The sequence below is a fragment of the Choristoneura fumiferana genome, chromosome 10, assembly GCF_025370935.1.
Source record: "Choristoneura fumiferana chromosome 10, NRCan_CFum_1, whole genome shotgun sequence".
NCBI classification, from domain to species: Eukaryota; Metazoa; Arthropoda; class Insecta; order Lepidoptera; family Tortricidae; genus Choristoneura; species Choristoneura fumiferana.
In genome coordinates this window covers 20,056,196-20,069,034 of record NC_133481.1, presented here as the reverse complement: position 1 = coordinate 20,069,034, position 12,839 = coordinate 20,056,196, and the positions used below count along the sequence as shown (strand labels likewise).

At 39.2% G+C, this 12,839-nt stretch overlaps 1 protein-coding gene across 1 annotated transcript; it reads right to left on the bottom strand.

Annotated features, from left to right (window-relative positions):
- Window positions 1-7,671: 7,671 nt before the first annotated feature.
- LOC141432278 (uncharacterized) lies at window positions 7,672-12,144 on the bottom strand. The gene is made up of 2 exons (XM_074093825.1): window positions 11,989-12,144; window positions 7,672-8,498 (listed from the first exon to the last, which is right to left on the bottom strand). Exons 1-2 carry the CDS (start codon window positions 12,141-12,143, stop codon window positions 8,258-8,260), a joined length of 396 nt encoding a protein of 131 aa, XP_073949926.1. The 5' UTR covers window position 12,144; the 3' UTR covers window positions 7,672-8,257.
- Window positions 12,145-12,839: the final 695 nt, after the last annotated feature.

Here is a 12,839-nt window from a genome sequence, read left to right as displayed (position 1 = left end):
TGAATAATTAATAAAAATGGAAATGTATGCCAAGTTTTAAAATATTTTTATCATTTAAATGTTAAAGAATACAAATACTTTTAAATAACGCTCTATCACAGACTAAAAGTTTACATGTTACCTATCATCGAGAACGAAACGCGCAGTATAATTGTTCGATCAAACTATCGAAATTATCGAAGCGTCTCGTTCGAAGATGATCACTTCCCACCCATAAAGAGGAAGTTACATCTCAACTTAATATCGTAGTAAATAACCCCCTCCCTGTAATCATCTCACATAAATCTGTGATATCGGTTAGTTACTCTGATTTAAAACTCTAAACGTTGTGAAGTTTAAACATACTTAACAGTACTACTCAGGAGTGGGCCTCGGGGAACACCATTATGTATTCGCCGGGCTGCTGCGTGGCGCGCGACAGCGTCACGTTGTGTTCGGTGAGGATGTCCGGCGGTATCATAGCGATATCTGACGCGAGCCATATCGACTTGCTTTGGCAATAAACTTATAACAACTCACTTGGAACAGCTTGTATACATTGTCCAGCCAAGAGCCGGACGCGAAGTAGACGCTTTCTGATATCGCGAACCCCGTTGTTATCGAGCAGGAGTGGGCCTCGGGGAACACCATTATGTATTCGCCGGGCTGCTGCGTGCTGCGTGGGGTGAACTTAGTGGATTCTTGTACAGCTGTGTTTATTGCGAAATTAAACTCCGGTATGTACTGGTCCCATTTTTTGTGGTTGTCGGTGATGAACGTTGATATCATTGTTTCTAATGTTCTGTTTGTTCTCTCTGTCGCATTGCATTGTGGAGTGTAGGGTGCTGTTAGCCGGTGTTCTATGCCATAACTTTTTAGTGCTTCTGTGAAGATCTTGCCAGTATATTGTCTTGCGTTGTCACTCAGTAGGGTTTGCGGGCATCCGTATCTCATTACTATGCATTCCTTTAGTGCCTTGGTAACCGCCTGGGCTGTAGCGGTTCTTAGTGGTCGGACCAGAACCAGAAACCGGCTGGCCTTCTGCGAACTCCCGTCTTACAGCAGCGAGGTGAGGTTCTCTCCGTTGATTTATTCGGTCCTCTACCGAAAGGTGACAAAGGTGAAACTTGGTTCCTTGTAATTGTAATAGAAGATGCTGCTACCCGGTGGGTAGAGCTGTACCCTCTCCTCGATGCATCTGCTGAAACGTGTGCACTAATCCTGATCAACGAATATTTTCTCAGGTATGGGTTTCCTCGTCGTATTATTTCAGATAACGGCGTTCAACTAGTTGCTGCAGCTATGCAACAATGTATGTTTGTGCTTGGAATCCAACAGAATCTCACTCCTTTGTTTCATCCACAAGCCAATCCCGTAGAACGAAAAAACAGAGATATAAAAACTCAGTTGTCGATTCTAGTCAAGCACGAACATACATCATGGCCTATGTACTTGCCTCAGATTAGATTCGCGTTGAATAGCGCAGTTTGTTCTTCCACTGGTTGCACTCCGTCGTACTTGATGTTTTGTAGGGAGATGAGAACCCCTTTCGAGAGTCAGACAGATATAAGGTCTGTTTTAGACAAAGAAAATTTTGTTCCTCAATGCACGCCCTTTTTGAGAGATTTTATTGATAAAATGAGCCTTATTCGCGAGAGGGTAGAAGTTGCTCAAGACAAAGCGAAAAGGTTCGCTGACGAAAAGCTTCGTCCGGCACCCGAATACAAAATAGGCGATGGTAATAAATTCATCCTTAAGCAACGCCAGTGAGGGTATTACAAAGAAATTTATGCCTAAACGGGATGGGCCATACTCTATTAAAAAACAGGTCTTGCCGACAACGTTCGAGGTGTCACATGTGGATAGTGGTGTTAGTGTAGGGAAGTTCTATAAGTCATTTTTAACTCCTTTTGTTAGCAGACACGGCGAAAATGCCTTACCTATTCAGTCTCGACGACCTCGGGGACGTCCACCAAAGGTGAATACTGCTAGGGCCAAGCCACATACGGGACGGTCATGTAGCTTGGAGGGGAGGATGTAACACTAGCAACAGTACCCGTAGCGCCATCTGTGGGCTTTGTAGGGAACAACCCCACCGGCCGCCCGCGCCGACAAGTACAGCGCCCGGCGCGTTTTAAACATGGCGAAATGAACTGATGTTATGGCCGAACGAATAATATGTGAATTGTGTGATAATTGTGATTTCCACAAGTTAAAATTGTACACGAACATTCTGGTGATAAAAATTGTGAATAAACGAATAAATGGTGATGTACAAACACGCTCGTTTCAAAGTCTATATTCCTATTAGAAAGTAAACTGTATTGTACAAAAGAAAAGAACTAAAAATACAATAAAAAATTACACAATTATATGAGTAGGTGTTTAGTTTAAGCCTTAGTTTGCAAGAATAGGTTTAAGTTGTTTTTTTGTAAATTTTATTGTATTTTTATTTATTCCTATTTGTATTTTACTTTTACACGTACTTAAAAAGCCAATATACGTAACAGAAACCGAAACTATCGGATAATCCGTAATAATTCCTATATTCGACTATATTTCCTGGCCCGTGAGCTAAAACGGCAAAGACTATTTAAGTTTTGTTGGACGGCATACGGCAATGTTTACCTCAAAAAAGAAGAAAACTTGCAAGCGTTATTGATAACCAGTGAGGCTCAAATTGCTAATCTGTCCAATGGTAAATGACTGTGCTCTGTACTAACTGTGCTTAAAGTGAAGCTTAATATTTTTCTTTTATTTTTATTTAATGTTATTACTGTAACAATATTTCTCAACTTAAAAACTATTGTTAACATTTATCTACACTCTTACAAGACTTACACATGCACATACATTGAACATTCATACAATTATCACCACTTACACACTCTATTTCCAACTACACGCATACTACTACGGAATAATAATCATAAACAACCGCGTATCATGGAATTTGCAAATAATATAAACAGTTTGAAACCTGCCGTGCTGCTTGTTACACTTATTTTTTGGTCTGTGTCACTGACTTATCAGTATCTAAAACTCAAATCAGTCAATTATAAGGTTGAAAATCAGTTTCTCATGCCCAGTTACCACTTGCTACCTCATTTGACACGGGTAAATGGCTAATCACTTCACTATTTTAGATGAAATCGATGACTCTATCTCCCCGTCCAAATCAAGTATATGTGACCCTGAGGAATGTAGTAACTTTTTGGAGCCTCTGAGCAGTTATTTAAAGGTTCTTCAACTCAATATTAGGAGTATAAACTGTAATTTTAATGGCTTACTAATTCTTTTAAGTAGAATCGACTTTATGTGCGACGTAATTATCCTTTCCGAATGTTGGCTTAATTCAGCGCATTATGTTCCAAGCTTACCAGGTTACCAAGCATTTAAATCAAAACATAGTAATCAAAATGACGGCGTAGTAATTTATGCCAAAACTGACCTATCTGTGTCTATTGAGGAAACGGAGCTGTGTGATGCAAACTCTCTTATTTTGAAAATAAGGGAGGACATAGCGATAATAGCCGTCTACCGGTCTCCCTCTAAACATTGTATAAATGATTTTGTATCCAGTCTGGACAGAATTCTTTCGAAGCTGTCCTCATTTCGGTGTGTTAGTGTTATCGGTGACATTAATATCAATATTTCCCCTAATACCACAGACTCACGCTCTGATGAGTATCTTCTTCTGCTAGCATCGCATGCTCTACTACCTGCCCACACTCTCCCCACACGTGATGGAAGTTGCTTGGATCATGTTATGTTAAAGAGCAATAGGGAGGCAGTTGTCATGGTGTTAAACTCCTCCATTACCGACCATGCGCCTGTGCTTTTTTGTAGTGAGTATAAATTAAAATCCAAATGCTATCAGTCTGTTAAAAGAGTGGACATGCCGGCTGTAGTTGAGGATATCTCCGGAGCTGACTTTTCATTTCTCTATTCCTATCAAGATTCGAACTTAGCGGCTGATAAACTTATCAAACTTTTGTCATCGATTATTAAGTCCCACACTACCTTAGTGTCAACTCCTAGAAGATCGCGTATTTTTAAACCCTGGATTACCCCTGGCCTTCTCCGTTGCATTAAAAATCGTGACAAACTTCATGTCAAATTAAAAAAAGATGTTAATAACTCTGCTTTAAAAACAACGTACTTACGCTATAGAAACTTCTGTAATCAACTTTTGAAAAAAATTAAGCTCAATTATGAACAGGGCTTGATGGAGAGGGCCAGAGGTAAACCAAAAGAGACATGGAATGCCATCAAGCAGGTTGCAGGTATAAACCAAGTCAAATCGACCCCACATGAATTACTTTCCCTTTGCCCAGATCCTCTTTCCTCTGCAAATTCCGTTAATAATTTTTTTGTAAACGCTGGTCGCTCTCTAGCACTTAATATTGCTCGTGATAGGAACTATTTGATACATTCAAACAATTACAATCTTAATACCCTAAATACACAATTAAATTCTATGGCAATTCTTCATACTGATGACTCGGAGGTGGAAGAGTTGATTCTTGGTTTGAGGACAAATTGTTCGCTTGGTGATGATGGTATATCAGCTGCTATTTTAAAGGAATGCCGTAATGTACTTGTCCCTGTCCTGTCATTTATTTTTAACCTAAGTATTTCCACGGGTAATTTTCCCACAGTTTTTAAAAAGGCTTTGGTTCACCCTATACACAAGAGTGGTAGTAAGGCAAACATGAATAATTATCGCCCCATTTCAGTTCTCACGACCATGTCTAAGGTCTTTGAAAAGATTCTTAACAAACGCCTTATCAATTATCTAGATCATCACAACGTTATAGCTACAAACCAGTTTGGTTTTAGGAGGGGCAGATCCACGGAGGATGCTGTAGTTTTGCTTACGGATACTATTGTTAAAAACCTTGAATCTAAACGTAAGACTATAGGTGTCTTCTTGGATCTTTCCAAGGCATTTGACACGGTTTCTATCCCCATTTTGCTGAAGAAAATGGAAGCCATTGGTATTAGAGGCCTTGCCCTGGATATTTTTAAAAGTTACCTTACATGTAGATCTCAAAGTGTTGTAATTGATGACAAAACAAAAAGTGATGAATTACCTCTGAATTACGGGGTGCCGCAGGGGAGCGTCTTGGGCCCGACTTTGTTTAATATTTATATTAATGATCTGTGTACACTTCGGTTGCAAAATTGTAGTATTATAGCGTATGCTGATGACACTGCTTTGATCATAAATGGTGAAAATTGGATTAGTGCTAAAACATTGGCTGAAGATGCTCTTCGCCAAGTATCCCATTGGCTTATGGCAAATCTGCTTACACTTAATGTAGATAAATCTAAATTCTTAACCTTCTCTCCTTCAGCCTCAACTCAACCGAACAATGAACTTGATGGGATTGTTGTCCATAACTGTATTGACCAGTCTGATTATTGTAAATGTCCGTCTCTCTCACACGCCGATTATATTAAATACTTGGGTGTGATCGTGGATTGTAATCTGCGATGGAAGCTTCACATTGATAGTTTGGCTGCAAAAATAAGGAAACTCTTATTTGTTTTTAAAAATTTAAGATCTGTAGTTGGGCACCAGACTTTAAAAACTGTCTACTTTGCGCTCGCGCAGTCACTCTTAACCTATTGCATTGGTGTGTGGGGTGGTGCCGCTAAGACGTTTCTCCTGCGGATCGAAAGGGCCCAACGAGCAATCTTGAAGGTCATGACCAAAAAAACTTTTAGGTACCCTACGATTGATCTTTACCGTGAATGTCAAGTTCTAACGGTGAGAGGTTTATTTATTCGACAGGTTATACTTAGGAAACATAGGGAGCTTAAGTTTGATCCAGAGCTTATCTCGAATAAGCGGCGAATGGACCGTGTCTGTGCGGTGAACACTTCTCGTTTGGCACTCTCCGGCCGCCTTTTCCACTATCTTAGTCCAAAGCTCTATAATAAAATTAATAAGTTGAAAAAAATATATACACTTACACTTAGAGAATGCAAAATTAGGATTTCAAATTGGCTGATGGAATTAACATACGGGGAGATCGAGGACTTGATCTTGTTTCATTGACAGCGCCTAAGTAACGTTACCCATCACTGGTAATTGGTTGGGGGGCACATTTATTTATTTATTATTTAGTTATGTATTCATTAACCAGTGGAAATTTGGAACATTACAGTATCATACAATACAATACAAATATTCTTTATTGCACACCAGGAATCAGTACAAGAGTAGAGAAATTAATATTTGTATAGACAAATTGACAACCAATACCAATACGATGTAAATTTAATATTATGATAATAGTCACATGTAATAATGCAGAACAATATAACAATACAACATAATTATATATAATATATATACATAACCCGGCATAACATTCATAGCTCGACTTAACCAAACCCACACTCACCCACACGCATACACACACACACACACACACACACACACACACACACACATACGCACATGTGCGTGCGTGCCTGCGTGCACGTATGCACATTTGCATGAGATTGCATGATAGTATGTATATGCTACTATTGATTTGTTCATAACTTGTTAATCTCCTATAACCTTATGATATGAGGAAGTTATTGAATGTATCTGACTGTACTTGTCAGCGCTTATCGGTGAGTTTCCGGGATGGGGGCCTGGAGATCTGTAATACAGGTTTTACCTAGTTCAGACTCCAGTCCCTCACAAAAGTTACCAGTACCAGTACCTACTTATTCTAAAACTATATTATATATTTTTCACAACTATTGCTGTCCTGTGTGTATTGCTGCTGTATTGTATGTACCTATGTACTTTTGTGAGGAGAAAATAAATGATTATTATTATTATTATTATTTATTAATTTAACATCCGTAACCGTAACCGAAACCGGTATTATGTTTGACATATATCCGTATCCATATCCAGATCCGAAATGTCATATCCATAACATCCCTGGTGCTTACTGAGTCGTACACTACCTAACCTTGAAACTAGTACCAAAATACCGGTATTAAAAGGGGTAGGATAGGAATAAGTGTACCGGTTTTGATACCAGAGGCCTTATTGTTTAACACACTGGGAATCACAATCGTTTTCACTCTCTTTCTGTCACACGGCATAAGATGAGGACAGAAAGAGATGGAGAATTCGATTGCTAATGTCAGCGCGTAAGACAATACGCCAGAAACCGTATTCTTGCAAAGAACTGCGTACCAATAATGCCCCTATTAAACTGGTTTAATACAGGCTGAAATTTAAATCTTAATACAAAAAGCCCTTTGATTTTCTAATTGAAAATAGCTATGGCCACAGTTCTGGGATATGTCAGTCCCTCACTAAATGCGTACATAATTTGGAATATTGGAGTGAGGGACAAGCGTGCGTTCTCGAACCAGGTTCCAACTGCACGGGAGTAGGCGCGGCGCACTCCGCGATATAGGTGCGATTCTGTAAGTATCAAAACACCCCACGCCGGCGTGGGTTAACTCACTAGGGCTATGAGCACCGCCCGGCACGCTCGCAGTCTCGCTCGAACTAGTCGCGCCGCGTAACGCTACGTGTAGCTGTGTGATTTTCGTGAAGCTGGTTCGCGATGAGTGCAAAAAAATATTAAACCTAAAATAAACCTCGCGATTTTATGATTGGTGAGGATATTAGAATATCTATCATGAAATAGCGTGGTATTTCGATTTTTGGGATGAGGTGAGGAGTAGGTATATATTTAAATTGTACAGTTTGAGCGCTGAAACAGTATATGTATAACCAAACTAAACAGTATGGAAACTACATAATGTTATCTGAACATAAATTTTATTTTTTTGTAAATTCATGAAAATTTAACTAATTGCAACACTAAAATTCTTACTATTTCCTATTCTGTACATAACATTACACTAACCCAATTCTGTTCGAAACCATATTAAGTGCGAGTGCGACAAAAGAACAGATAAGTAATTCGCGATTTACCAATGCCCACTACGGGCGTACAAAACCTTTGAGGCAGCCGACGACGCATTCGGCACGCGACCTTGTACAATTATCCACTTTGTGACCGTCGGAGATCGTAGGTGCGTCAATTTTAAAATGCTAGAAAACTAAGTATTTGTCAATGTAGGTATAATTTTTTATTGATTTACAACCCTATCCTAAACCAAAACGTTGGTGCTGAATAATAGCGACCTTCACGCGCTGCACTAGAGTTCAATGTTGCTTGGGGGTGCGTGGTGATTTTGCTAATAAAAATTACGTAGGCATATAAAATGGCGGCTTTCGTCAACATCAAAAGAGAGAACCTTCTGTACTTGTACTATTACTTATTCCGTGACGGGAGACTGGTTTGGTCCGGCAGTTGCTTTTTCGGCATCTGAATTTTCCAACTTGTCCAGCTTCTTTAGTCAATGTCTTGCGGTGGTAGGTGCACATTTTCTCAGTTGGACGGAGACCTCTCTCCTCCGCAAACTGGATACATTGCTCCGTTGTTCTCAATTTGGAGAAGATTTTTCTCCAGTTCCACATGGCTCTGCAACAAAAAAATGTCATTAAAGTGAGTGAATGCTGCTTCGCGGGGGGGGAGGGGGGCGTTCCACAAATCATAATGTATACAAATTGCTTTATGAACTTAAAATGGGACAAATTTTTCTGAGCGCTGTCCCGCTGTGCGGTGCCGTGTCAGTACTTAATCACGAAAAACTTTTTCACGAAAACTTTTTCACGAACGACTTTATCACGAAAAAACTTTATCACGAATGAACTTTATCACGAAAAGACCATATCACGAAAACTATTTCACGAAAACTTTTTCACGAACGACTTTATCACGAAAACTAAATCACGAATAGACTATATCACGAATAGACTTTATCACGAAAAAACTTTACCACGAAAACTATATCACGGATAGACTTTATCACGAATAGACTTTATCACGAAAAATGTTTGAAACTTCTTCACGCTGAAACGGCTCGAGGGATTTGGGTGAAATTTGGCAAAAAGTTAGTTTATAATCTGGTTTAAAACATAGGATACTTTTTATTCCGATATTCCCACGGGATAGGGTTAAAATTTCGAAATAACAACCGCTGGGCTTAGAGCTATGAAATTTGGTATGAAGGTAGCTGGATGTCTAGAATAACACATACGCTAGTATTTATCCGGACAATCCCACGGGATAGATTTGTAACTAATGGACCCCATACATCTCTGTATTATTATTATTATTTTGTAATTTTTACTTTAATTGAATACTGTAGTTTTTATGTATTATGCGGTTTTCACAAGTTTCTTGCGGCGCCTTCTTCTTGGCAATGATGGTCTTTCTGAAAGCGCTGCTTGATTTGTACGAGCGAGCGAAGCGAGCGAGCAAGACGGTTCGGAGCAGAAGCGACTCGGATAGGTTAGGTTCAGAAGGCTAAGGCGGGAGCGAAGCGGAGCGTAGCTCCCGCCTTAGCCTTCGATGTTAGGTTTTTTTTATAGCAGCCCGGATAATAAAGGAAATAGATAGATTAGTAACAGAAAAAAGCAATTTTAATCAATAATCGCAATGTAAGTTGTCAATAACACTATTTAGTATGGATTATGTATTTAGATATTACATGTAAGTATTACATAAAGAAAACGGATGAACTAAAACAATTACCTACTTTTGCTCACCTGCAACCTTTATGATAGCTACGTTTATGCAAGAAATGTGTGTTCATGCAGTTCCTCCAACTTCATACTGCAAGAACACACACAAATCCATCTAACTCAAGCAGAGCTCATCTTCAAATTCAAATTAATTTATTTGCGAAACAGCAATACATAGCTAAATATAGAACAAAAATTGGTCAAGTGCGAGTCGATTTTTCTAGTGTTAAAAACAATAGGCAAACATAGTGATGACAGTGCGGATTTGACGAGCGCTTTATTAAAGTTGGCTTCATTGAGGTTTGTGGTTCATAAATTTGGCACAAAAACGAATAAATTAGACAGTCACTATTTGTACTATCGAAACTTTTATAAAACATCATTAAAATCGCAAACCTAAAAGTAGGTAAATATTCAAACGACATAGCTAGCCGTTGCTAGGCGACTCGGCCGCCGACAGACAGACAGACAGACAGACAGCGGAGTCTCAGTAATAGGGTCCCGTTGGCACCCTTTAGGTACGGAACCCTAAAAAAGAAGAAGACAATAGGAAAACTGCAATGATGTCTCAAAAACCGTTGTTTTCACTTAAAAAAAATGCGTGTTTTTGCAGGCGGATGGAAAGATAGTAGGCAGTAGCAAAGTAGGTAGGCTTTACAAGTTAACGAGTAAGTCTTCTAATACGTTTTTTCTACTCGTGTAGGTACTTTAATCCGCACATTATAATTTCACAAACAAAATAACGAAGGCGCTTTTTAGGGCTGATTTAAAAGTCTATTGTACTGGCTACTAATTATGCGCTAATTCACTGATTTTTTTTAACTAATTTCAAACTAATTTTAACCCACCTACCTATACAATACAATTACTCTTTATTGTACACCAGAAATAGTAAGCTATACAGAAAACAGGTACAATGAGAGAAAAAAGCAATAGGCCGTCTTATCGCTTAAGAGCGGTCTCTTCAAGGCAACCTTATTTCAGAATATTAAAACGCAACAAAAATACACCTACACATACATATATCGTACAATATAATACACGTCTAAAATGAATATAGGCGTGAGATAAACAGCCACATATAATTCCATACTAATATTATAAATGTGAAAGTGTGTGTGTTTGTATGTTTGATGATTGAAGATTTTATCCCTATCCTGTGGGAATATCGGGATAAAAAGTAACTTATTCCAGAGGTCCAGCTACCTACATACTAAATTTCAGGGCTCTACGCCCAGCGGTTGTTATTTCAAAATTTTATCCCTATCCCGTGGGAATATCGGAGTGAAAAATAACCTATGTGTTATTCCAGAGGTCCAGCTACCTACATACCAAATTTCATGGCTCTAAGCCCAGTGGTGGTTTTTCGAGATTTTATCCCTGTGTATCCCGTTGGAATATCGGGTCAAAAAGTTATCTACGTGTTATTCCAGACGTCCAACTATCTACATACCAAGTTTCATGTATCTAAGCCTAGCGGTTGTTATTTCAAAATTTTATCCCTATCCCGTGGGAATATCGGAGTGAAAAATAACCTATGTGTTATTCCAGAGGTCCAGCTACCTACAAACCAAATTTCATGGCTCTAAGCCCAGTGGTTGTTATTTCGAGATTTTATCCCTGGATATCCGTGGGAATATCGGGTCAAAAAGTTATCTTCGTGTTATTCCAGACGTCCAACTATCTACATACCAAATTTCATGTATCTAAGCCTAGCGGTTGTTATTTCAAAATTTTAACCCTATCCCGTGGGAATATCGGGATAAAAAGTATCCTATGTTTTAATCCAGATTATAAACTAACTTTTTGCCAAATTTCATCCAAATCCCTCCAGCCGTTCAGCGTGAAGAAGTTTCAAACATTTTTCGTGATAAAGTCTATTCGTGGTAAAGTCTTTTCGTGATATAGTCTGTTCGTGATTAAGTTTTCGTGGTAAAGTTTTTTCGTGATATAGTCTGTTCGTGGTAAAGTCTTTTCGTGATATAGTCTGTTCGTGATTAAGTTTTCGTGATAAAGTCTTTAGTGGTAAAGTTTTCGTGAAAAAGTCTTTAGTGGTAAAGTCTATTCGTGATAAAGTTTTTCGTGATAAAGTTTTCGTGATAAAGTCGTTCGTGAAAAAGTTTTTCGTGAAATAATACTAGCGCCGTGCGGTGCTATCCTATAGCGCTCCCTTTACCACAGTAAATATTATAAAGCAGTATGGAAACTAAGACTTATTTGATGGGTTAATACTCTCAAATAGGCCTAGTTTCCGTACTTCTTTATACTATCTACTGTGGTAAAGGGAGCGCAATACCCAAGGGCCCTGACTGCCCCTGACCTGACCTGAAATTACAATGATATTGTACAGCAATCATACTAACATACTATGAATCGAAACTTACTTCAACTCATCCGAGTAAGGATTAAGCCTTCTGCCGGATGACCCAGTAGGTCGGGGCATCGCAGCAGCATATTCCTCGTCCTCGTCCGAAGAACTAGCGATAGCTGGTAGGCTATCACAAGAGCCAGCTGCTGCTACTCCACTGGGACCAGCCATCCCACTGGGACCAGCAACCGGTTCGTCAAGGACCGAGGATCGCACAAGCGGCTCATTTGAGTCCAAAACTTGCACTCGCGCAGTAGGCACAAGCGGCTCTATTGAGTCCATCACTCGCGCACTAGGTACTTGAAGACGGCGCAGAAGAGGAGGCCGTGACGTGACAAGCGGCTCATTAGAGTTCAACACTTGCACATCACTCAACTCTTCAGACATAGAAGCTGGCTTCGGAGACGCCATGGTAGTCAAACGTTGTAAGCTTACAGGAGTACGTAATACGATCTCGACTGCAAGGGCAACAAACGATGACTCACGGGCTTTTCATTTCGAACAATCCCAATTCTCAGCGGCATAGTAGCATAGTAGTAATCTTCACATTCTTCTGGAGTTGTTGAAACCCAAACTGACAGAATGTTATGTTTTAAAAATGCTTTTGATCTTGATAGAAACTTATGATATTTTATTTAGATAGTCTTCAAAATGTATGACTAGACGAACTCTTGACTAGACGAACTCTTTTGCATTGGGGCTCGTATAAGGTTTTGAAGCAAGCTCACCTTATTGCAAATTGATGACGTTAATAGACATTTTATATGTTCTAATTGCAGATTAAGGAGTTATCCCAGGAATGCAAGCATACAGCTGAGCTTATACTTTTGATTGATAATTTATTTGATTCAATGAATGGCAGGTACA

Coding starts and splice junctions, on each gene's coding strand:
- LOC141432278 (XM_074093825.1), bottom strand. CDS start 12,143: ATGGCTGGTCCCAGTGGAGTAGCAGCAGCTGGCTCTTGTGATAGCCTA. Junction 8,499..11,988: donor CCTTACTCGGATGAGTTGAA/GTAAGTTTCGAT, acceptor TTTTTGTTGCAG/AGCCATGTGGAACTGGAGAA.